The 22,002-nt window shown below is 36.3% G+C and overlaps 2 protein-coding genes across 5 annotated transcripts in view; one reads left to right on the top strand and one right to left on the bottom strand.

Moving 5' to 3' along the window:
- SAV1 (salvador family WW domain containing protein 1) overlaps window positions 1-7,667 on the top strand; it is a 33,697-nt gene extending 26,030 nt beyond the window's left edge. Inside the window, exons 4-5 of the mRNA XM_032244559.1 lie at window positions 2,245-2,388; window positions 7,122-7,667. Of these exons, the coding sequence (XP_032100450.1) occupies window positions 2,245-2,388; window positions 7,122-7,323 (346 nt within the window). The 3' untranslated portion in view covers window positions 7,324-7,667. The remainder of the gene's footprint in view (window positions 1-2,244; window positions 2,389-7,121) is intronic.
- A 2,065-nt stretch (window positions 7,668-9,732) lies between these two features.
- Window positions 9,733-22,002, bottom strand: part of ATL1 (atlastin GTPase 1) — a 98,731-nt gene continuing 86,461 nt past the window's right edge. For 3 of the 4 annotated variants that reach the window (XM_032244557.1, XM_032244556.1, XM_032244555.1), the window contains 6 exons: window positions 20,799-20,926; window positions 19,643-19,699; window positions 18,637-18,708; window positions 13,909-14,340; window positions 12,398-12,412; window positions 9,733-10,178 (listed from right to left, as the gene is read on the bottom strand). In XM_032244557.1, the coding sequence (XP_032100448.1) occupies window positions 10,068-10,178; window positions 12,398-12,412; window positions 13,909-14,340; window positions 18,637-18,708; window positions 19,643-19,699; window positions 20,799-20,926 (815 nt within the window). In that variant the 3' untranslated portion in view covers window positions 9,733-10,067. The remainder of the gene's footprint in view (window positions 10,179-12,397; window positions 12,413-13,908; window positions 14,341-18,636; window positions 18,709-19,642; window positions 19,700-20,798; window positions 20,927-22,002) is intronic. The other variant, XM_032244558.1, reaches the window with a different exon arrangement.

Genomic DNA, 22,002 nt, shown 5'->3' with positions numbered 1-22,002 from the left:
CTCTCCTACCACTGTGTAAGATGTGTCTTGCATCCCCTTCACGTTCTGCCATGATTGTAAGTTTCCTGAGGCCTCCTAGCCATGTGGAACTGTGGGTCAATTAAACCTCTTTTCTTTATAAATTGCCCAGTCTCAGGTATTTCTTTATAGTAGTATGAAAATAGACTAATACAATCATCATTAACCTTATTTTATTATAGAATTTTAATAGTTCCTTTAAAGCAGTTTCATAATTAATTAATTTACTTCTCTCAGCAACTTGGTAGAAGTTGAAAAAGAGAAAATAAACGCTGCCCTTAAGCTCACATATGTAGTATTAATAGCAGTCTGGCTGTCTATCTTAGGCTAATCCTTATACAGAATTCTTGATTTACATTAGGTTGTTTAATCCTGAGAGCAACCACCTGTGGTATGAATTTATTATTACACTCTTACAAGTATGGCTGAGGGTTAGAGAGTGGAGGAGTTTTGCCTACATTTACATAGGTTGTAAGTGTTAAAGCTGAGGTTCAAATCCAGGCATATCTGACTTCAAAGTCCCAATTCTTCCCCACCCCCAGTTGTACTATCAAATAATATTTTCCTTTGAACTTATTTAAGAAAGAAGAGTTAAAGATATAAATCAGTGCCATTTGCACATTGATCTTTTTAAATTGTTAGCCACAGAATAATCTAACCTTATTTTAATCCCAGTTTAGTAAACAGTGACCTTTTTAATTACACATCATTGTTTTCTCCCCATTATGTGTGTCTGTGTGTGTGTGTGTGTGTGTGTGTGTGTATCACATTTTCTTTTTTTTCTCCCTTTTATTTTCAGTTCAGGGGTACATGTGAAGGTTCATAATTGCATGGCTTGGGGATTTGGTACAGATTATTTTATCACCCAGGTAATAAGCATAGTACCTGATATGTAGTTTTTCAGTTCTCAGCCTTCTCCCATCCTCCACATGCAAGTAGGCCTCAACGTTTATTGTTCCCTTCTTTGTGTCCACGTGTACTCAATGTTTACTTCCTACGTATTAGCATGTGGTATTTGGTTTTCTCTTCCTGCATTAATTCACTAGGATAATGGCCTCCAGTTTCATCAATGTTGCTGCAAAGGACATGATGTTCTTTTTTATGGCTGGGTAGCATTCCATGATGTGTATGTACCACATTTTCTTTATCCACATTTATCCAGCCCACCAGTGATGCGCATTTAGGTTGATACCATCTCTTTGCTATTGTGAATAGTGCTGCATTTAACATATGCATGCATATGTCTTTATGATAGAGTGATTTCTATTCCTTTGGGTACATTCCCAGTAATGAGACTGCTAGATTGAATGGTAGTTCTCAGTTCTTTGAGAAATCTCAAAACTGCTTTCCACTGTGGCTGAACTAATTTGTATTCCCAGCAGCAGTGTAGGCATTCACTTTTCTTTGCAACTATACCAGCGTCTGTTATTTTTTGACTTTCTAATACTAGCCATTCTGACTGATATGAAATAGTGTTTATTTCATTGTGGTTTTGATTTGCATTTCTCTAGTTTAACATTTTTTCATATGCTTGCTGGTCACATATACACACATAAATCTTTATGTTTGAAGGCGCAGGGCACTTTCAGTCTGAAAAAGACCCTTCTGGCTTCCTTGAGTTTATTTATTAACCTTCAGGTGGTTCAGTGATTTCCTTAGCACTTTCCCATATAATATCTTTGTTCGCCACAGCATACACAGGCTGTTAGAACTAACTAAAACATAATCTTTGCATTTTAATCTCTGTGACTTAAAATAGGCCCTAATCAACTCTAACTCCCATATGTTAAGTTGGTAAAAGTTTAAAAGGTATCTACATTTGATAGAGATATTGCAAACACAATACTCACTGCTGCCTCACTACATATCTCAAATTTTCAGCCTACAGGACGAAGACAACATTCTTTCTTGGAAGCTGTCAACCTTTCTGATATGAATTTCCAGCTGATGACTATTTCTTGTGGGAATTTACTATTCTAGTTGTAAGTCTCTGTATAAAGGTTAAAACTTAGTTCCAGCTTTTTTATATCCTCCTTTGAACCTGTTTTTGAAAAGACTAAGTACCAGCTGAAAGAAATACCTTAAAAATACATTATCTTTTAGGTGGCGTAAGTCAGTTTGGACAGAAGGCACATTGAAAAATGCTTAAGTATTATTTGTTCTTTTATAATTTCTTGTTTAGGTTTAGGACCTTTAGCCTAAAGAATGTCACTTCTTTCTTCTTAGTGTACCTCGGTATGATCAGCCACCTCCTGTCACTTACCAGCCACAGCAAACGGAAAGAAATCAGTCCCTTCTGGTACCTGCAAATCCATATCACACTGCAGAAATTCCTGACTGGCTTCAGGTTTATGCTCGAGCCCCTGTGAAGTAAGTACATTTACAGCACAAATTTGTTTGAGGAGTAAGTGAAGAGCTGAATGGAATCTCTGGGCTGCTTAAGCCAAGTAGTGTGCCATGGTTTACTCTTAGTAATATTGGGCTTCTAAGTAATACTTCACTCAAATAAAGGATATCATAGTTTATAATGTGTGAAAATCATTGATTAGAAATATTCTGCAAACATTTATAGAATCCTCATTTCTTTGTGTGCAGATCTCTGCTATTAGGGATACAAATAAAAAGCTTACATTCTCACAGGGAAGATTAATTGGTAAATAAGTGATACAGTACTTGTGATAAAAGTAAGGACCTGGGCACAGTGTCTCACACCTACAATCCCAGCACTTTGGGAGACTGAGGCAGGAAGATCTTTTAAGTCCAGGAGTTCAAGACCAACCTAAGCAACATAATGAGAGCCCTATTTCCACAAAAAAATTTTTAAAAATTAGCCAGGCTTAGTGGCATGCATCTGTAGTCCCAAGTACTTCAGAGGCTAAAGTGGGAGGATAGCTTGATCTCAGGAGTTCAAGATCAGCCTGAACAACATGGCAGGACTTTTGTCTCTACAAAAAATTTAAAAATTATCAGTGTGTGTGGCATATACCTGTGATCCCAGCTACTCAGGAGGCTAAGGTGGGAGGATTGCTTGAGCCCAGGAGTTTGAGGCTGCAGTGTGCTATGCTTATGCCACTGCACTCCAGCCTGGGTGACAGAGCGAGACTCTGTCTGCGCCCCCTACTACTGCCGAAAAAAGGAATGATAGCAGATGGCATTTTCTTTGCTATTTTCTTTCTTCTTTCTCCCTTGATACCACTTGACCTACTACTGTATACAGCCTATGTTTGTATGCTGATGCTAAATCATATGTAGTATCTGTATGCATTTTTATTTTCTTTAAATCTGGAAGAATATGTGCCCAACTGTTAACCTTGGTATTTCTGGGGGTGGATATGGTTGAGGAGAATTATTCTTCCTGTTGTATGTTATTTCTACTTTATAGTCATGTTTAGTAAAAATAGCATAATAAGTTTTCCTTTTGGGGGGAAGAGATAGTACTTAAATGGAACTCCTGGTTTCTTACGGAAAGAAACAGATTCCTGAAGATTATAGTCTTTTTCAATTCTGTGGTTCTGTGAGCTAACTATAAAACTCAAGGAAACTAGCAAATAGGTTGGAACTCTTCCAAAATGGGCCAGACTGACAAAAAGAGAGCAAGTACTATACTACTCTACTGCTTTAAAATCTTAAACAAGAGGTCTAGAAGCCTGTTCCTTTCTAGTTGATTCTAATTGATGTTTCTGAAGAGGATGGAAATGGTTAATACTCTTATCAACAAAGGGTGAATGGTTATCTATGAATTTGATAATGAAGAATCAATTACTTATCGCAACAAAGAGACATTTTTTGCCGAAAAATGTTTTGCCTGTTTCTTCCTTTTGTTTTTTTAGACAGTTGAGACTCTGAAATTGTGTAATCCTGAAATTCTTTCTTCCTATCTCTTGCAGTAATTTACCAACATAATTTTTGCATATACTTCTAAAACTTGATTTAGAAACAGATTAGGTTTTAAATTTTTATTTATTTAATTTTTGTCAAGTTATGTTCCTGTGTCTGCTCACAAAAGTCTATAATGCTTGGTATAGCTGTACTCAAGCTGAACTATAGGATAAAATTTTTAAATTTAATCATTGACTGGAAAAAGACTGTCAGGAACATATTTACTTTCTGTTATTTCTCACACACACACCAAAACACTAGTACTTAGCAGTGTGTGGCAGGGGTATTTTTTATTCCAATGGCTTGGCAATCCTGTAGTGTCACCATTGACCCCGCTCTAAATACAGGTGGAAAAGAGGGAAGAGTGGACACAGTGTTATGGTGGGTAGGTGCAAGGGACTTAGGCTACATGGTGATACCTGGAGCTGAGGATAGCAGCACTTTTGGTCTCAAAGTCAGCATCCACTGGAGTGTGGACAGGTTATTTTTGGTAGAATTATAGCAACTGGTGCCTGATATTTGAGTTATTTATAAGTAGTATTTGAATAGAACACTGCCCTGGGAAAAACACAGCAAAAGAGATGGTAGAAGCATAGACTATTGGAATGGTTTACACCCAATTTTCTGAATGATTTACCTGTTTATAAATGACTTAATGTTAAACTTGGGGAAGCAGATTTCTTCGCTAGTTAGGAAGGAAAGAATGGGAGTTCATCCTTTTCAGAAAAAGCAGGCACACTTAGGTGATTATAGGCAGAAGCGTAGTAACTATATAGAAGCAACAGAGGGAAGAAGTTGGAATGGAAATCCTATTTCCATTCCATGTTTTGCAGTTTTTTCACATCTGTACTCTTCTTAGAGGGTACTTTCTTCCCCCAAAAGGATTTTCTCTAATCTGAGTTTGTTGCTTCTACCCATAATGGTACTCTTGATGCTGAATGCTGATTGGCAAGTAAGAAACTTGGCCAGGTTTGGTGGTGCATCTGTAATCCCAGCTACTTGACAGGCCGAGTCAGGATTGCTTGAACCTAGGAGTTCTGGGCTGTGGTGTACTATGCCAGTCGGATGTCCGTACTGTTTGGCATCAATATGGTGACCTCCCAGGAGCAGGGATCACCAGGTTGCCTAAGGAGAGACGAACTGGCCCAGGTTTGAAATGGAGCAGGTTAATACTACTGTGCTGATCAGTAGTGGTATTGTGCCTGTGATTAGCCACTGTACTTCTGCCTGGGAAACATAGGAGATCTCCATATCTACAAAATTAAAAAAAAAGACAGTTTTGTGTCTGAGTGTTTCTGACAGTATCACTCTAATTTATGTTCACAAGTAGTTGGAGTTTCCCACTAAAAAGAAAAGAGCTTCCTACCAAAGAAATCTGTATCTATTAATAAATTTGCAGCTCTCAACTGAGTAAAATTGAGAGTCTAATGAAATATATTTACCTTCCAGTTTTTACATGTTGTTATTGACATTTCTGTTACATATGCTTAAGTAGGACAGAAACACGTCAAAATGCCAAGTACAGTGGCTCACACTAACTGCCCAGTATGTTTTCTGTCTCCTTTTTTTTGTTTTTCTCCTTTTTTTTAAAATCAGAACTCTTGAGCCAGTGTCTCCCTTTTTAAAAAACCTCATTTAAAAATATTAGATAGTCCTTTTGAAAGAAAATGGTATAATAAATATCAAAGAACCACTGGGTAGAAAATATTATAAATGATCATTAAAAATAATACTAGAGTCGGCCGGGTGCGGTGGCTCAAGCCTGTAATCCCAGCACTTTGGGAGGCCGAGGCGGGCAGATCACGAGGTCAAGAGATTGAGACCATCCTGGCCAACATGGTAAAACCCCGTCTGTACTAAAATTACAAAAAAATTAGCTGGGCATGGTGGTGTGCGCCTGTAGGCCGAGGCAGGAGAATTGCTTGAACCCAGGAGGTGGAGGGTGCAGTGAGCCGAGATTGCGCCACTGCATTCCAGCCTGGTGCCTGGCGACAGAGTGAGACTCTGTCTCAAAAAAAAACTACTACTACTACTACTACTAGAGTTTGCAATCAAAGCTTCCTATTATATCTGCTATGCAATATGATTTGAGAGGTATAACTTCAGGTACAACATGCCTTTCCCTAATTCAAGTTCTTTAGTATTAGTGGATATTAACATTCAAATCCACTACTTTGAAGCATGTTGGCCCAAGTTCTTTGCCTTTCTGAACTTTTATTCACTAAACACTTTTGCAAGAGGTAAAGAGCCTCTTTAGATTTTGGTGTTTTTCATCTTTAACATGAGAATATGAATTAGAGTGCTGTCTTTATCATATACTGAAATGGGACTGTGTAGGCAACTACTAAACTACTAAAGGTACTACTGCTAAGCAGCGATCTACTTACCACTGAGAGACTAATGGTCTTCCACAATACATTTGGGAATCCTTCACCACACTGTGAAGCCTTCTATAGTCTGCTTATTCTCTCATTTTAAAAACAGTTTATTCTTTCCTTCTTGAGTTTTCCTGTTGTACTCAGCCTCAAGAGTACTTAGAGGCCACAAATGATGCTTCCTCTTCATTTCTTCTTCTGTTTTGTTCCTTGTTTGCTGTTGTGAATAGCATTCCTCAGAAAGATCCATCAACATGAATGATGCAAATGACCACCCATTTTTGTGCATTATCATTTACAAGCACAGTGTGGTCTAAAGTATTCTTAAGTTCCTGACAAATAACTTTTGATGAACTTATAAATAGCACAAAATATGTTCTTCAGAAATTACAGAAACACTGTAGTGCGAAATCTGTGTTGATGGTTGTCTAGTGTTAATATTAGAATAATTGGTAATTTAAAGAAATAGATATTCTTTAAGTTAAATTGAAATGAAGTAATATTAGCAGCTTTCTCCTTTCCCTAAAAAAAAAAAAATATATGTAAATAGCAGTTAATAACTCAGTTTTTTAAAAAACTGATGTATTTATTTTTAGAAATGGGGTCTTGCTATGTTGCCCAGGCTGGCCTCAAACTCTTAAGCATAGCAATCCTCCCACGTCATCCTCCCAAGTAGCTAGGACTATACGTGCCACCACTGTGCCCAGCTACTCAGTTATTTTTAATTAGAGCTTATGGTTTGTTTAGTTATAAATAAAGTTGACATTTTAAAAAACAGACTAGTTTCTTGCTAGAAATACATGTTTACGTATGTGTTGTGAACATATATATGCTTGTGTTTTAAAACAGATATGACCACATTCTGAAGTGGGAACTCTTCCAGCTGGCTGACCTGGATACATACCAGGGAATGCTAAAGTTGCTCTTCATGAAAGAATTGGAGCAGATTGTTAAGATGTATGAAGCATACAGACAAGCTCTTCTTACAGAGTTGGAAAACCGAAAGCAGAGACAGCAGTGGTATGCCCAACAACATGGAAAAAATTTTTGAGCTGATTTTTTAAAAATAAAATTTAAGTTTTATAAGAGCTTTAAAATATTTTCACAGATAGAAAATAGCAAACAAGTACTTTGGTTAATAAACACAGCTTCCTTTGTGGAAATTATAAAATTCTAACTTTACATGTATTTTGTTATTAGAAATTTTCTTTTAGTGAACAAGAAAAATTAGTCTATAATTTTAAGAGCCAATATGGCAAACACTTTCAAGTGCTATATATTAGGAAACTGCTTTGGTATTCTTGATGGAAAAAATGCAGCAGGAAATGTCATTATGAACAGACTTTAAATAGGAAATTATCACTTGTTAACTTCTTATAGCAGTAGTACCTTTCTGGAAGGGATGGTTTAAATATTACCATGAGGTAGTTTAAATATAAAATAGGATTTGAAACCTTATTGTGATAAATATTTATATATGATGTATGTTTGTCTTCCCTCCTCCAAAGTAAGGGACCCAACTGGGGGAAGTGGTGGCTCATACCTGTAATCCCAGCACTTTGGGAAGCCGAGGTGGATGGATCTCTTGAGCACACCAGTTTGAGACCAGCCTGGGCAACATGGTGAAACCCCATCTCTACAAAAAATAAAAAAAAAATTAGCTAGGTATGATGGTGTGTTCCTGTAGTCTCAGCTGCATGGGAGGCTGAGGTCAGAGGCTGGCTTGAGCCCAGGAGGCAGAGGTTGCAGGGTCAAGATTGTACCACTTGCACCGCAGCCTGGGTGGGAGAGCCAGACCTTGTCTCAAAAAATAAGAAATAAAGAAATAAAAACAAAGTAAGGAACCCTTTTAAAGCATGTTGAGAAAATACTTTTTATTATGAATGGGTGATGGGCATTTTAATCTTTCAAGAGTACATATAAGCATAAGTACTTAGCCTGTTTGACGCAGGTGTGTGAAACTCAAAGTTGCTAACATCAACTTCCGTATTTTCAGCCAGGGCTGTTACTGCATTTAGCATGGCTCTGATGAGACAGTGGAGAGTTCCTGACAGCATAGCATACTGCCTTCTGACAGACTGGGCTGAGCTACCAAAAATGATAATCAGGGATTCAAAAAAAATTGGTTGTTAAATCGATTTTATATTATTACTTTTTAATCTTCTAAGTATTTGTCACAGGACTTTAAAACCATATATTTCCTTTGTAATTTTTCTCCCCTTTTGGATTAATAATTGTTAAAACACTTTTCATAATTAGTGCTGTACATTTGATTGCATACAAATTGGTGATTAAACTATAACTATAAATCTCTAGAATTCTGTGAATTTCAACATTATTTGAAGTAGTTCTTCAGTTATATATACATGTGTTGTAAATATGTAAATACACTTTTAGCTTAGGAAGTCTTTCAGAATACAAACTACTCCCAGTTATCAGTGAGTTTGAATTGTTGATGAAATGTTAAGAGTGTTAAGTGTTTGCTTTTATATAACAAGTTTATTAAATATATTTTTGTGGAAACTAAATGCGTGGTTTTTGAGTCCGTGTTTTAGCCATAGTGCCGTATTTCATTTTTGTGTTCAAAAGGCCATAGACAAAGGAATCAATATACTTGAAAGGGGTAATGAAAGGGATATTGTAAAGCATAAGTATGGCTAGTGGAATTTTATCATTGGGAAAGGTAATTTGCTGAACTTGTAATCAGACTTTTCTAAGGTATAAGTTTATATATCTTAAGGACTCACACACTCCTCTATCTTAATTGTTCTTTCCTGTCACTTATTAAGGTGTAGCCATTTCTGTGACAGTCTTTAGAAGTTACTCTGTTTTGGACCTCCTAGATAAATATTACTTTTTTCATTAACACTTTTTTACTTCCCTAAGAAGTCTGTTCAGTGACGCCACTAGAGATTTTAGTAATTAAGAACTAGAAGTTACCTATAAGAATTAGTACATGTTTTGTAAAATAGAAACTTGTTTGTAATGATGTCAACATTAAAATGCATAAAATGCATCTTCAGTCTAAAAAGATAAACCTCATCATTCTATATCAACACTTCTCATTTTCAAATTCTGTAAGCATTTGTTTTTAATCTTAGGAATCAGAGTAAATTTTAATAATAGTTCACATATTAAAAGAATAAACCTATGAAGAATACATTCTTTGTGTACCAAATGAAAAAATATATAATGCAGTGAAACTCACACATACAAAGTGATTTTTTGTGCATTTTTTATCAAGAGGTTTTATATTCTATTAAATCATGTAAAAGCAATATATAGTTTTTGATAAAGCAACTGAAAAACTCTTAAATGTGCTTAAAAATAAGACTGTCATATATATAAGATGATACAGATTAAATCAAGCCTACTGAGTTCTGATGGTATGCTTTAACAAATGGCTATGTGAAATAATTTAAAATTTTTTCTGTAGAAATTAAATGAGCATATCCAAACATGGAATATCACATAATTTAATTATGACCCAGTGGTAGAATTTAGTAAATTCAAGCAGAACACATGTACTGTTATCATAAATAGACAAATACTTTATAACAGCATTTTTGAAGAAAAATCAGGAAATTGTACATGTTAACAAAATAGTATAACCATGCATACATAAATCTGCTTATTAAAACACTGAAGTAAAAGAACTAATCCAGTTTGCAGTCTTCAAAGGTGTTTAGTATTTTACTCTGTTCTGATGGAAGCACTTTGAATGTTTGCATGGAGACATAAAACTGAATATTTAATTGATAATTGGTCATGCACCTGTACTTCTTAAAATTTGGATTACATTTTTTTCTTTTCTGATTGTTCAGTAGATTCCGACTTTGGTGTAGGAAAAGCTTGATGATACAGATGTCTGTGGGTTGCTGCTGCACTGTAAAGCTTGTACAAAGCCTAGAATAAAAGCATCACGATTATAAAACATAGTTATCGAATGCACAGATGTAAAATTTTTTCCTCTTCAGTTTGTACTGTATAAAATTTAGCATGTTGAATTGAAATCTTTTTTCATCAGTATATAAACGAATATCTTAAAACTTAAAAGAATTTTCAACTCCTCAATGTGTGCAGTAACACTTTTGTGTGTTGACCTTTGTGGTAAATGTTTTATTCTCAGACTTTGCTTCCTTTTACCTTGCATACCTCTTGGAGCGGAGAGCTGCTACTGTGCCCCAGGGGTGTGCTGAGAATTCAAATTGTGAATATTAGCAGTTTTAAATGAATTGTAAGACTTCATAACTTCTGATTGCCAGTTAACTATTATACATATGTAGTCCACTTGCTTTCTGGGCTTCCAATGTTTTCCTGAGTGGGACCAATTTTATTCTCCATCATTTACTGATACAGTCATACAGCTAAGCACATATGGTGACCTTCCCCCAGCACACTAGGATTCTTCACTTTATATGCTCTTGCCTTGTTTCCATGACTTAGCTAATATTTTACAAACCTTATTCAAAAACATTACCTCAGCAAGCTTTCCTCATTTAAAACAACCTCTTATTCTCTGTGGCCTTTTAATGGCATTTGAATCATAGGAATGTCTGTGTATTGTATATTGCTTTATATAAGTGTTCATAAATAATCTTTGTTTCCTGCCCGCCTCAGCTAGTGTCTAAGATTTCAACCCCTCCTCTGACTTTCACATACCTAATAGTCGTTAAAAACAACTTGTCTGAATTAATTCTGGAGTTTATAAAGAGTCTTTGAATATTTTTAAAAGCTGGATGAAAGCTGGAGATCCATTAAACAGTAATCTGTTCCCAGGAAATTCCATTAATTTTTATCATATGTGAATCTGTATAGCTACTTTCTTTTGATTCTCTTTTTTTTTTTTTTTTTTTTGAGTTGGAGTCTCATTCTGTCACCCAGGCTGGCGTGCAGTGGCATGATCTTGGCACACTGCAGCCTCCACCTCCCAGGTTCAAGCTGTTCTGCCTCAGCCCCTGCTAGTGGCTGGGACTACAGGCAGCCACCACCACGCCAGGCTAATTTTTTGTATTTTTAGTAGAGATAGAAATTCACCATGTTGGCCAGGCTCGTCTTGAATACCTGACCTCAAGTGATCCTCCTGCCTCAGCCTCTCAAATTGCTGGGATTACAGGCGTAAGCCACTGTGCCTGGCCTTGATTTTCTTAAGACAGACATTAAGTCTGAATGGTACCATCTTCAAATCTATAAATATATGTTGGTGTAACATAGTTTCATCTTCCATTATATTCTGATTCTAAGGCATTCAATTTAATTCTAATTCTCTTTTATTTTTTTCTTAAGCTTTTACAAAGTTGAAATTTGATTTTGCTTTTTTAATAAACTTGCTTATTAAATTTTACATAAAATAACTTCTTAGTGACTTGTAAATATTAAATGGTATTTGGTTCAAAGACATAATCCAGTTATATGCCACAGTAGAAACTAAGGAAATAATTATGTGTGATGTCTGTAGTTGTTCAAGATCAGCTTTGCTTCCTGAAGATAATGACCTCTAAATGATTCCAGAGTAATAATTTTTCTTTTAGTGTAACAGATGATTATTTCGTGGGTGCCTTGAGTCTTTTCTGAGATAAGTGGCGTTGTTGCCCATGTGCAGTAGGAGAAATGAACAGTAATTTACAGGTCAGGCCTGAGGCCTGCCAAGAAAGTTAGAATACGTACTGGCCTGGGCCCTGCTTGAAGTGGTATGCATTACTGTCAGTCAAAAGCCAAAGTTAAAAATGACTTCTAAAGCGACATTTAAATACCCTCCAGTAGTTATATTTCCTCAAGTTCATAACTGCTTGCTTTACTCTGCAGTAGAGCAGAGTCCACCATTTCAGAGCTTAAGAATTTTAAAATTTTCTACACACTCAGGAAACAAATGCTCATCATAATCAATTCTTAACGTTTTTTTTTTTTTGTGTGTGTGTGTAGATCAAATCATACATGATGTCTAGAATAAGTTAAATATTTTAAGACCATGTTAAAAATTCACAATTACAAATTTAACTGTTAGAAGTCACCAAAGATTGTTCTAGTCTACATAAACACATCTTGTAATAGCTAGTCAGTTTATAAAATAAGAATATCATAATGTTTACAAATACATAGCTCTGAATTTTAAAAATTTAACTTACCTCATTTGTACTTCCCTGTGGCAAAGGCAGATTAAAAAGAAAAAAGAAAAGTATATATCCCGCTTTATTAACGGCATTATAATATTCAACTTTGCTTACAATATTTGTGAGCATTTAAGAACAGAACAAATACTCCTGCAGATTTTTCCATTTAGATGACATATTTTATCAGAATCTTTGAAGAACTCAATTCTGTATTCCTCATAGTTTTTAGCATAACATATTATAGGAGGGTTTTGACATTGACCTCAAGTAACCCCTCTTAAATCTTTTGTGGTTGAGGGACTATTTGAGACAGTGGCTCAGAGGATCCAGTTTTTACTTCATTTCCCATTGTGCTACCATGAGTTTATCTCAGCTAGATCCTTCAAAGGCATGTGTTACCATTATGTTATAAAGCGTATATATAAGTTTTTTTTTTTTTTTTTTTTTTTTTTTTTTGAGATGGGGTGCAATGGCACGGTCTCAGCTTACCGCAAACTCCACCTCTTGGGTTCAAGTGATTCTCCTGCCTCAGCTTTCTGAATAGTTGGGACTACAGGCATGCGCCACCATGCCCTGCTAATTTTTGTATTTTTAGTAAAGACAGGGTTTCTCCATGTTAGTCAGTCTGGTCTCAAACTCCCAACCTCAGGTGATTCGCCCTCCTTGGCCTCCCAAAGTGCTGGGATTATAGGCGTGAGCCACCACTCCCTGCCATAAGAATGTTCTTAATCTGGGAAGAACTGTAGCTATTACCTGCTGCCTACAGGTGCAGAGACAATCTGAAGTACTTTTTACTTCAAGAGAATGATAAATGACTACTTACGATAGTGGTTCATATAGCTCCTAACAGAGCTAATGCTAATCAAATCATAGGTTGTGAATATAAGATAATGTTAACACGTCATAATTAGCTAAATAGAAGCTGTTTTTTCATATAACTTTTAACAGATTTAACATTTTTAGAATAATAAAAAGTAAGCCGGATGACTCATGCCTGTAATCCCAGCACTTTGGCAGGCTGAGGCGGGCAGATTGCTTGAGGTCAGGAGTTCGGGACCAGCCTGGCCAACAAGGGAAACGCCATATCCACAAAGAATACAACATAGTAGCCGGGGATGGTGGCATGCACATGTAGTCCCATCTACTTGAGAGGCTGAGGCACAAGAATCGCTTGAGCCTAGGAGGTGGAGGTTGCAGTGAGCTGAGATCACACAACCATCCTTGGCCAGACATCTAGCCTGGATGACAGAGAAAGATGCTGTCTCAAAAAAAAAAAAAGTAAAAGCACCACTAAATTGATGTATTTTTTTAAAAACGCTGAAATGTTAATTTTAAAACAGTTGTGTAGGACTTCACATATTACACAGCATTATATAGTTGTTTGTATCTGGGCCGGTCATAGCATTCTTGATAACAGGCCCAGTTCATGTTGATCTGTGCTATTTCCAACATCTAATGCAGTGGCTGGCACATGAATGACATTCAAATGTGTGCTGAATTTAGTTGTGAATTAAAAGTGTTCTTACCTGGTCCCACAGAGCTGCAGCCACCTGGTCTATTACAGCTCCCAGCTCTCGGTATTCTCCAGAGTACCGGATATATGCCCAGGTGCACAGGGTGATAAGGGTCAGTCCCATTATCATATTGCATAGGCTAGCTATGATGTCCAAACCAATGAATCCAGTCACACCAGCAATCACATATGTGATAAAGATGACTACAAACAGTGTGGCTGGGGTACGAGCTGCATGGAAGATATTTTTGCTATCATTGTGCTTGATATACTGGATATAAAGTTCATCTATTTCACTCTCCAACTGCTGCAGGTAACGCCGACTAAATTCTTCCCCACCCATTTTCTTCACCCCTCGGAATAGCTTCACAGATTCTTCCTTAAGTTGCAGGTGTTTGGTCTGCAAATCATTGGGGGCCAGAAATGGTTTGTCACCACCACAAATCTGTATCAGATAGAGAAGTATTTGTTTATGCAGTGCAGAGTAAAATTAGCAACTGTATCAAAAATTTTCACTTAGCTAGTTGAGTTTGTTAGAATACATTAATAATCAGGAGTCGGCATATATGTTTTGTCAGCCCACATCTTTCCACTCTCTGTATCCATGAGGCATGACTTTAAATGGGACTGGTATTTTATAGGTGGCTTAAAGTCATTTAATTTTTTTCTCCTTTTGATGTAGAAAATATCACTTAATCCAAGTCCTTCAAGATGAAAAGACATGAGTGACACAATATGAAGTGCAAACTGAGTTCATTTACAGAATGAATCCAAATCTAAGGAAACTACATTTATCCAGATTCTAGGAAATCTAACTACATTGAAGTCATTTTAACCATTGTAGTTTAATAAACAATGATCAATGCTATAAAGCTCTCAAAGTAAAACTGTGAAATACATTCTTTAGCAGTTTTACTGACTTTTGTTTGAATGGAGTCCATTGAGTATTCTCTCCCAGAGACTAAATAGGAGTATATTAAATGTTCTTGAGTTGCGTTTTCAACTTTTTGAAAAGTTAGAAGGGTAATCTCAGTTAACCATACCATTCACTTTGGTTACAGGCGTATCTCACAACATAACACATGTTTGGTTCCAGACCACCGCAATAAAGCGAGTCACATGATTTTTTTTTATTTCCTGATGCATATAAAAGTTATGTTTACATTATATGGCAGTCTATTAAAGTGTGCAATAGCACGTCTAAAACCATGTACATAATTTAAAAATACTTTATTGCTAAAAACTGCTAAGGCTTATGTGAGCCTTCAGCACAACAATCTTTGCTGGTGGAGGCTCTTGCCTCAATGTTGATGGCTGCTGACTGATTGGGGTGATGCTGCTGAAGGTTGAGGTGGCTGTGGCAATTTCTTAAAGTAAGATAACAGTAGTTTGCCATATTGATAGACTCTCCCTTTCATCAAGATTTCTCTGTAGTCTGAGATGCTGTTTGACAGCATTTTACTCACAGTAGAACTTCTTTAAAAATTGGAGTCAATCCTCTCAAACCCTGCCAATGCCTTATCAACTAAGTTTATTTAATATTTTAAAGCCCTGGAAAGGGTAGGGGGAAGGAGATGAAGAGAAGTTGATTAATGGGTACAAATATACAGTTAGAAGAAGCAAGACAGTGTTCAATAGCTCTGTAGGGTGACTGTAATGAACAGTAATCTATTGCACATTTCAAAATAAAAGAATAATTCGAATGTTCCTAGCATAAGGAAATATTTAAGGGCATAAATATCGCACTTACCCTGATTTGATCTTTATACATTATATGGATGTATCAATTTATCATACATACTCCAAAAAATATGTACATCTATTAGGTATCAATAAAAAATATTCTAAACCCTTTGTTGTCATTTCAACAATGTTTATAGCATCTTCACTAGGAGTAGATTCCATCTCCTGAAACCACTGTCTTTGCTCATCTATAGGACGCAACTCCTTATCCATTAAATGAGATTACACAATTCAGTCACATCTTCAGGCTCCACTTTTAAGTTCTCTTGCTGTTTCCACCACACCTGCAGTTCTTTCCTCTACTGAAGTCTTGAACCCCTCTCAGTCATCCAGGAGGGTTGGTATAAACTTTTTCCACACTCTTGTCGACGTTAGTATTTTTGCCTTCTATAAATCACAGATTCTCTTAATGGCATCTAGAATGGTGAATCTTTCCCGGAAGGTTTTCAATTTACTCTGCCCAGATCCATCAGAAGAATCACTATCTATGGCAGCTATAGTCTTACAAAATGTATTTATTATTAACATTTGAAAGTCAAAATTATTCCCTGATCCCTGGGCCACAGAATGGATATTGTGTTAGCAGGCATGAAAACATTTCCTTAAATACATCTCCATCAGTGCTCTTTGGTGAATAAATACATTGCCAATGAGCAATAATATTTTGAAAAGAACCTTTTTCTGAGTAGTAATTCTCAACAGTGGGCTTAAAATATTCAGTAAACCATGCTGTAAACAGCTGTGCTGTTACCTAGGCTTTGTTGTTCCATTAATAGAGCACAAACAAGAGTAGATTTAGCATGATTCTTAAGTACCCTAGAATTTGGGGAATGGTAAATGAGCACTGGGTTCAACTAAAAGTCACCAGCTATAAGAACGTCAGCCTGTTCTTCCAAGCTTTGAAGCCAGGAACTGACTTCTCTCAAGCTGAGAAAGTCCTGGATGGCATCTTCCAATAGAAGGCTACTTTATCTACATTGAAAATCTCTGTTTAGTGTAGCCACCTTCATCAATGCTCTCAGGTAGATCTTCTGGATAACTTGCCACAGTTTCTACATCAAGACTTGCTGCTTCAGCTTGCACTTTATGTTACAGAGATGGCTTCTTAAACCTCACAAACCAAAAACCTCTGCTGGCTTCCAATTTTTCTTCTGCACCTTTACCACCTCTTTCAGCCTTCACAGAATTGAGCAGAGTTAGGGCCTCGCTCTGGATTAGGCTTTGGCTTAAGGGCATGTTGTGGCTGGTTTGATTTTCTATGCAAACCACTAAAGCTTTCTCCATGTCAGCAAAAAAGCTGTTTCACTTTTTTATAATCTGTGTGTTCACTGGCGTAGCACCCTTTTTTTTTTTTTTTTTTTTTAAGACAGAGTCCTACTCTGTTGCCCAGGCTGGAGTGCAGTGGTGCAATCTTGGCTCACTGCAACCTCTGCCTCCTGGGTTTAAGCCATTCTCCAGTCTCAGCCTCCTGAGTAACTGGGACTATGGATGTGTGCCACCATGCCCGGCTGATTTTTGTATTTTTAGTAGAGATGGGTTTCACCATGTTGGCTAGGCTGGTCTCTAACACCTGACCTCATGTGAGCCACCCACCTCAGCCTCCCAAAGTGCTGGGATTACAGGTGTGAGCCACTATGCCCAGCCTGGAGTATAATTTTTGATTTCCTTTAAAAACTTATCCTTTGCATCCACAGCCTGGCTGTTTGGTGCAAAGGCATAGCTTTTGTCTTGTCTCAGCTTTCCATATGCTTTCCTCACTAAGATTAGTCATTTCTAACTTTTGATTTAAAGTGAGAGATGTGGCTCTTTGAACTTCAACACTTAGAGGCCATTGTAGGGTTATTAATTGGCCTAATTCCAATATTTGTTGTGCCTCAGGTAAAAGAAAGGACTACAGAGTGGGAGGGATGGGGGAACTGCTGGTTGCTGGAGCAGTCAGAAAACACATTTATCAATTAAGGTCACCATCTTATATCGGCACAGTTCATGGCACTCTGAAACAATTACAATAGTAACATCAGCAATCACTGACCACAGGTCACTATAAAGATACAATAATAATGAAAACGTTTGAAAAATTGTGAAAATTACCAAAATGTGACACAGGACATGGAGTGAGCACATGCTGCTGGAGAAAGGGCATCAACAGATTTGCTCCACACAGGGTTGCCAGCAACCTTCAATTTGTAAGAAGTGTAATATAGTGAAGCTCAATAAAAAGAGGTATGCCGGCATTTGAGATTTAACTATATCAAGAACACCTTCATTCTGATTGTCCTTATGTTATAAATAACACCGCTCTTCACAGGGTTGCCAGCAACCTTCAATTTTTAAGAAGTGTTATAAAGTGAAGCTCAATAAAATGAGGTATGCCTGCATTTGAAATTTAACTGTATCAAGAATACTTTCATTCTGATTGTCCTTATCTTATAACACCACTCCATATACTACATTTGCATGGGTTCTAAGACTTCAATTTTGATGCAATTTTAATTTCATAACATTTTTAAGATGAAAAAATATCTATCACAGTTAATATACACAATAATTATTAGATCCATCTTAATTTGGAATGTTAAAATGAGGAAATGTAATAAATAGAAATGTTGGTTCTTAAGATTTTTTTTTCCTAAAAGGGTTTATCTTTAAGAGAAATAACAAAATTGTGGAATATTAGGAGGTGTAGTGGCGAGAGTACCACATGCTATTTTAGCTACTAGATTTTATAAATAGTGGAAGGACCTGGCACCCCCCAAATATGTGAATACGGATATAGTACAGAGAGAGACAATTCATTTAAAATGCCTTTAAAATTGCACACACATAATGTTTTTAAAAATATTTCAGGAATATAATAAATAGACGTGATTGAGGAAAACAGTCAAAACTACCTCATTGCATGTGTGTACAGTGTAACATGGAAGAAAAACAAGAATGAATTGCATGAAGAATACTGCTTTTGTTTAAGACAGCATTTAAAATATTATTTAATTCTTACCTCCTCCATTTTTTTGTTGTATGTGTCCTTGGCAGTTGCCACGGCTGCTAAATTGTTAGCTTCTGCTGTGGCCTTTGGACAAAGTACAAAATATGATGTAAAATGCAGTTCATATTTATTAAATTTCCACAGGCAGGTCACATTTCAGAGCATCATGTGCAAGAAATGTGCAAGAAACCAAAGTCATCAAAATAATTTAAAACTGTTACAATATTTCTACTACATTTTAAAAATTAGTAAAAAAGGTTCAAAAAGGAATAAAGCAGATTTTTAATGAATATAAAATAGTCCTAAAATGAATTTTCATTTGGAAGAGTTTTCCTCTCAAAAAATATTTTTTAGCCTGTCATTAAATGCTGGGAAGAAAAAAAATCTATAAACTCAAACTCATGGGGAATAATATACAGTATATTTTATAAATACTAATATAAATTTATCTAAGGACTGCTGCTGATAGAGTGTAACACTGATGATAAAAAGGAACCATTAAGAACTTTAAATATATATAAGGAAACTAGTTTCTCCCTTTTAAAAATTTTATTGACTTCTTTTTTAGGTATGAGATTTCACTATGTTGCTCAGGCTGGACTCAAACTCAAGCAATCCTCCTGTCTCAGCCTCCTGAGTAGCTGGGTCTACAGGCACATGCCACTGTGCCTGGCTCCTTTAAAAAAAATGTTTGTGGAGACCAGTTGTTTAAAACTTGGACCTGCTTTTCTACTGTGTGTTACATGTGTAAATCAAACTCATAGAGTAAGACTGTTTTCTAAACAAATTTAGTGCAAAGAGAGTGAAAACCCTTTGGTAAAAAGTGTTTGTATCTCAACACAAGTGAGGCTGCATATGTTATGAGAAAACTGTTTAGATGAACACATAAATAGGTAAAGTTATTAGGCAAATAATCTTCCAATCAGTCTGACTAATATTGTTATTTGGTAATTTCTGACAGCCAGAAATCTTAGCCTTAGTGACATGTCTTAAAACATGACCCTTGATTAATAAATACCTGTAACATGGATTTGGGATGTGGTAATTCTTCACCTTGATAGATCTTTATATAAGCCTAAAAAAGGAAAAGAAAAAGATTCATATTCAAGCAATTCAATACGATATTTCCTCTAATTCTATGAAATTGTATTCTAAGGTCTTGACATTTCAAAAAATATTTTCAGGAACTTAGAACTATTTTATCTTTCTCAAACTTAAATTCTCTTTTTTACTTAGTTCATGTTGTTTCTGTTTCCTGAAATGCCTTTTTCAAACATCTCCATCTGCCAATTTGTCCCTTCTTAAAGGCTCAACTCAATGACACTCCTTTAAAATGTTCTTAGAATCCTCTGCTGAGAGTAACCACCCTTTTTCAGTTACCTGCAGGAATCTATAACCTATTGATGTCATAAGCTTTACTGAACAGACCTGTCTGAGGGTTCTGAATCTCCTACCAAATTGAAAGCACCTCCACAGTGTTACATGCAGTAAAAATTCATATTTTAGATAAATATGTCATTTTTTGCTGACAATCATGAAGGTAAATAGATCATACAGAAGGTATATGATAGCATTTTAAACGACAAAACATGAATTTAAAAAATTGATATTTTAGTCCTGGGAGCATCAGTCCACAGTTGGGTTGGTAACTGACATCCTCCAGAATATATATGGGTTAGTAAAAAGTATTCAGTGCTATCTAAACAGATAAATGCAAATTTAAAAGAATTCCACTTCACATTGGCCCTTGGTGCAGAGAGTAAGAAATGGGGAAGAATTTTCTTCAGTAGGAAGGTATAATCCCCTTGGGGAAAATCTTCAGAATTAGGAAGGTAAAATTTAGAATAGATAATGGACCCTGGGAAATACCCAATCCCCCCCCAAAAGACTTTTCCAACTCTTACATTCATATTTCAAAATACAGTTCAGTTCCCTCAAGAGTAAAGGGGACCATAAAGTTACCTTTATGTGGTTTCCTCAAAAGAATGATTTCAGAAAGTAAGCTTTCTGAAAGGTTTTGAAAAAGCTTTTTAAAAGGGATTTTAAAATCTTTTTTTATAGATTCCTCATACCTTTGCTCCCCTAGTACAGGGTCTATAATTTTTTATAGAAATTACGATCCAATATATGTCAAATCTAAGTACTCACAAATACTCTAGAAATGAGAGTGATACCTTGAAGTACTCCACCAGACCCCGGCAGGTAATTTTATTTCCATTGATCTCTTTAATATCTAGGCTTTCAGGACTGAGTAGCCAAGGAATCAGTATTTTCAAGTTTTTTATGAATTCATCGTCTATTTCTACAAGTAAAAGAAAATCCATTATTATTTTTGGAATCCTAAGCAGTCCTCCCTGCTACAGAATAAACCATCCTTTGGTCTCCCCCATTTCCTCCCCAGTGGGAGGAAACTCCCTTTCCCATCACTTAAGCAACTCCTAAAACCTCCTCTTCTCACAGTGACTGATTCTCCTTGCCCAAATTTCCACTCCCGATTTATATGTATCTTGTTTTCCACCTATAAATTAGCTTTCTTCACATTATAAGTTAGCTTGCTTGATTTTACATGTATGCTTTGTATGTAGCCCATTCATATAACCAGTTCATGTTTTAAGTCTTGTTTGTGGTTTTATACATATAGGCTCAAAACTCGGTGAGGCTGTGGTATCGGGACTGAAGAGTTCAAAAAGATAGTGATGATGAAGCGACCCCTAGTGGTGGAACTCAGCAACACAAAATACAACGATAAGAAAAGGCCACTTACTCAGATGAGAGGTGGCCTGAGTTATGCACCTGTCATGTTTGATATAATTGATTACACATAACCCAAGTTGTACCAGTAGGCTAAAGCTTAACATTACAGTCTTAGCAAAGTAATATAGACAGCAGATCACCAGAGAAGTCTTCTGAACACAGTGATAATTTCTTAAATTGTTATTTCAAATACATGGAAAAATTGGGGCCAGGTGCAGTGGCTCATGCCTATAATGCCGGCACTTTGGGAGGCCAAGGCAGGTGGATCATTTGATGTCAGGAGTTTGAGAACAGCCTGGCCAACATGGTGAAATCCTGTCTCTACTAAAATACAGAAATTAGCTGGACATTGTGGCATACACCTGTAGTCCCAGCTACTTGGGAGGCTGAAGCAGGAGAATCACTTGAACCTAGAGGCAGAGGTTGCAGTGAGCCGAGATTGCACCACCACGCTCCAGCCTATGCACCACAGCAAAACTCTGTCTCAAAAAAAAAAAAGAAAGAAAAAACATATATATATTTATATATATATGCACACACACATGTATAATACATATATATGCATATATATTATATATATGGAAAAATACACATATTATGTAAAAAAGCAAGATCTGTCCAGTG

The sequence above is a fragment of the Sapajus apella genome, unplaced genomic scaffold (genome assembly GCF_009761245.1).
Source record: "Sapajus apella isolate SASKATOON/1434 unplaced genomic scaffold, GSC_monkey_1.0 scaffold55, whole genome shotgun sequence".
NCBI lineage: Eukaryota > Metazoa > Chordata > Mammalia > Primates > Cebidae > Sapajus > Sapajus apella.
The sequence above is the reverse complement of the archived record's forward strand: the minus strand, read 5'-3'. Positions and strand labels throughout refer to the sequence as shown.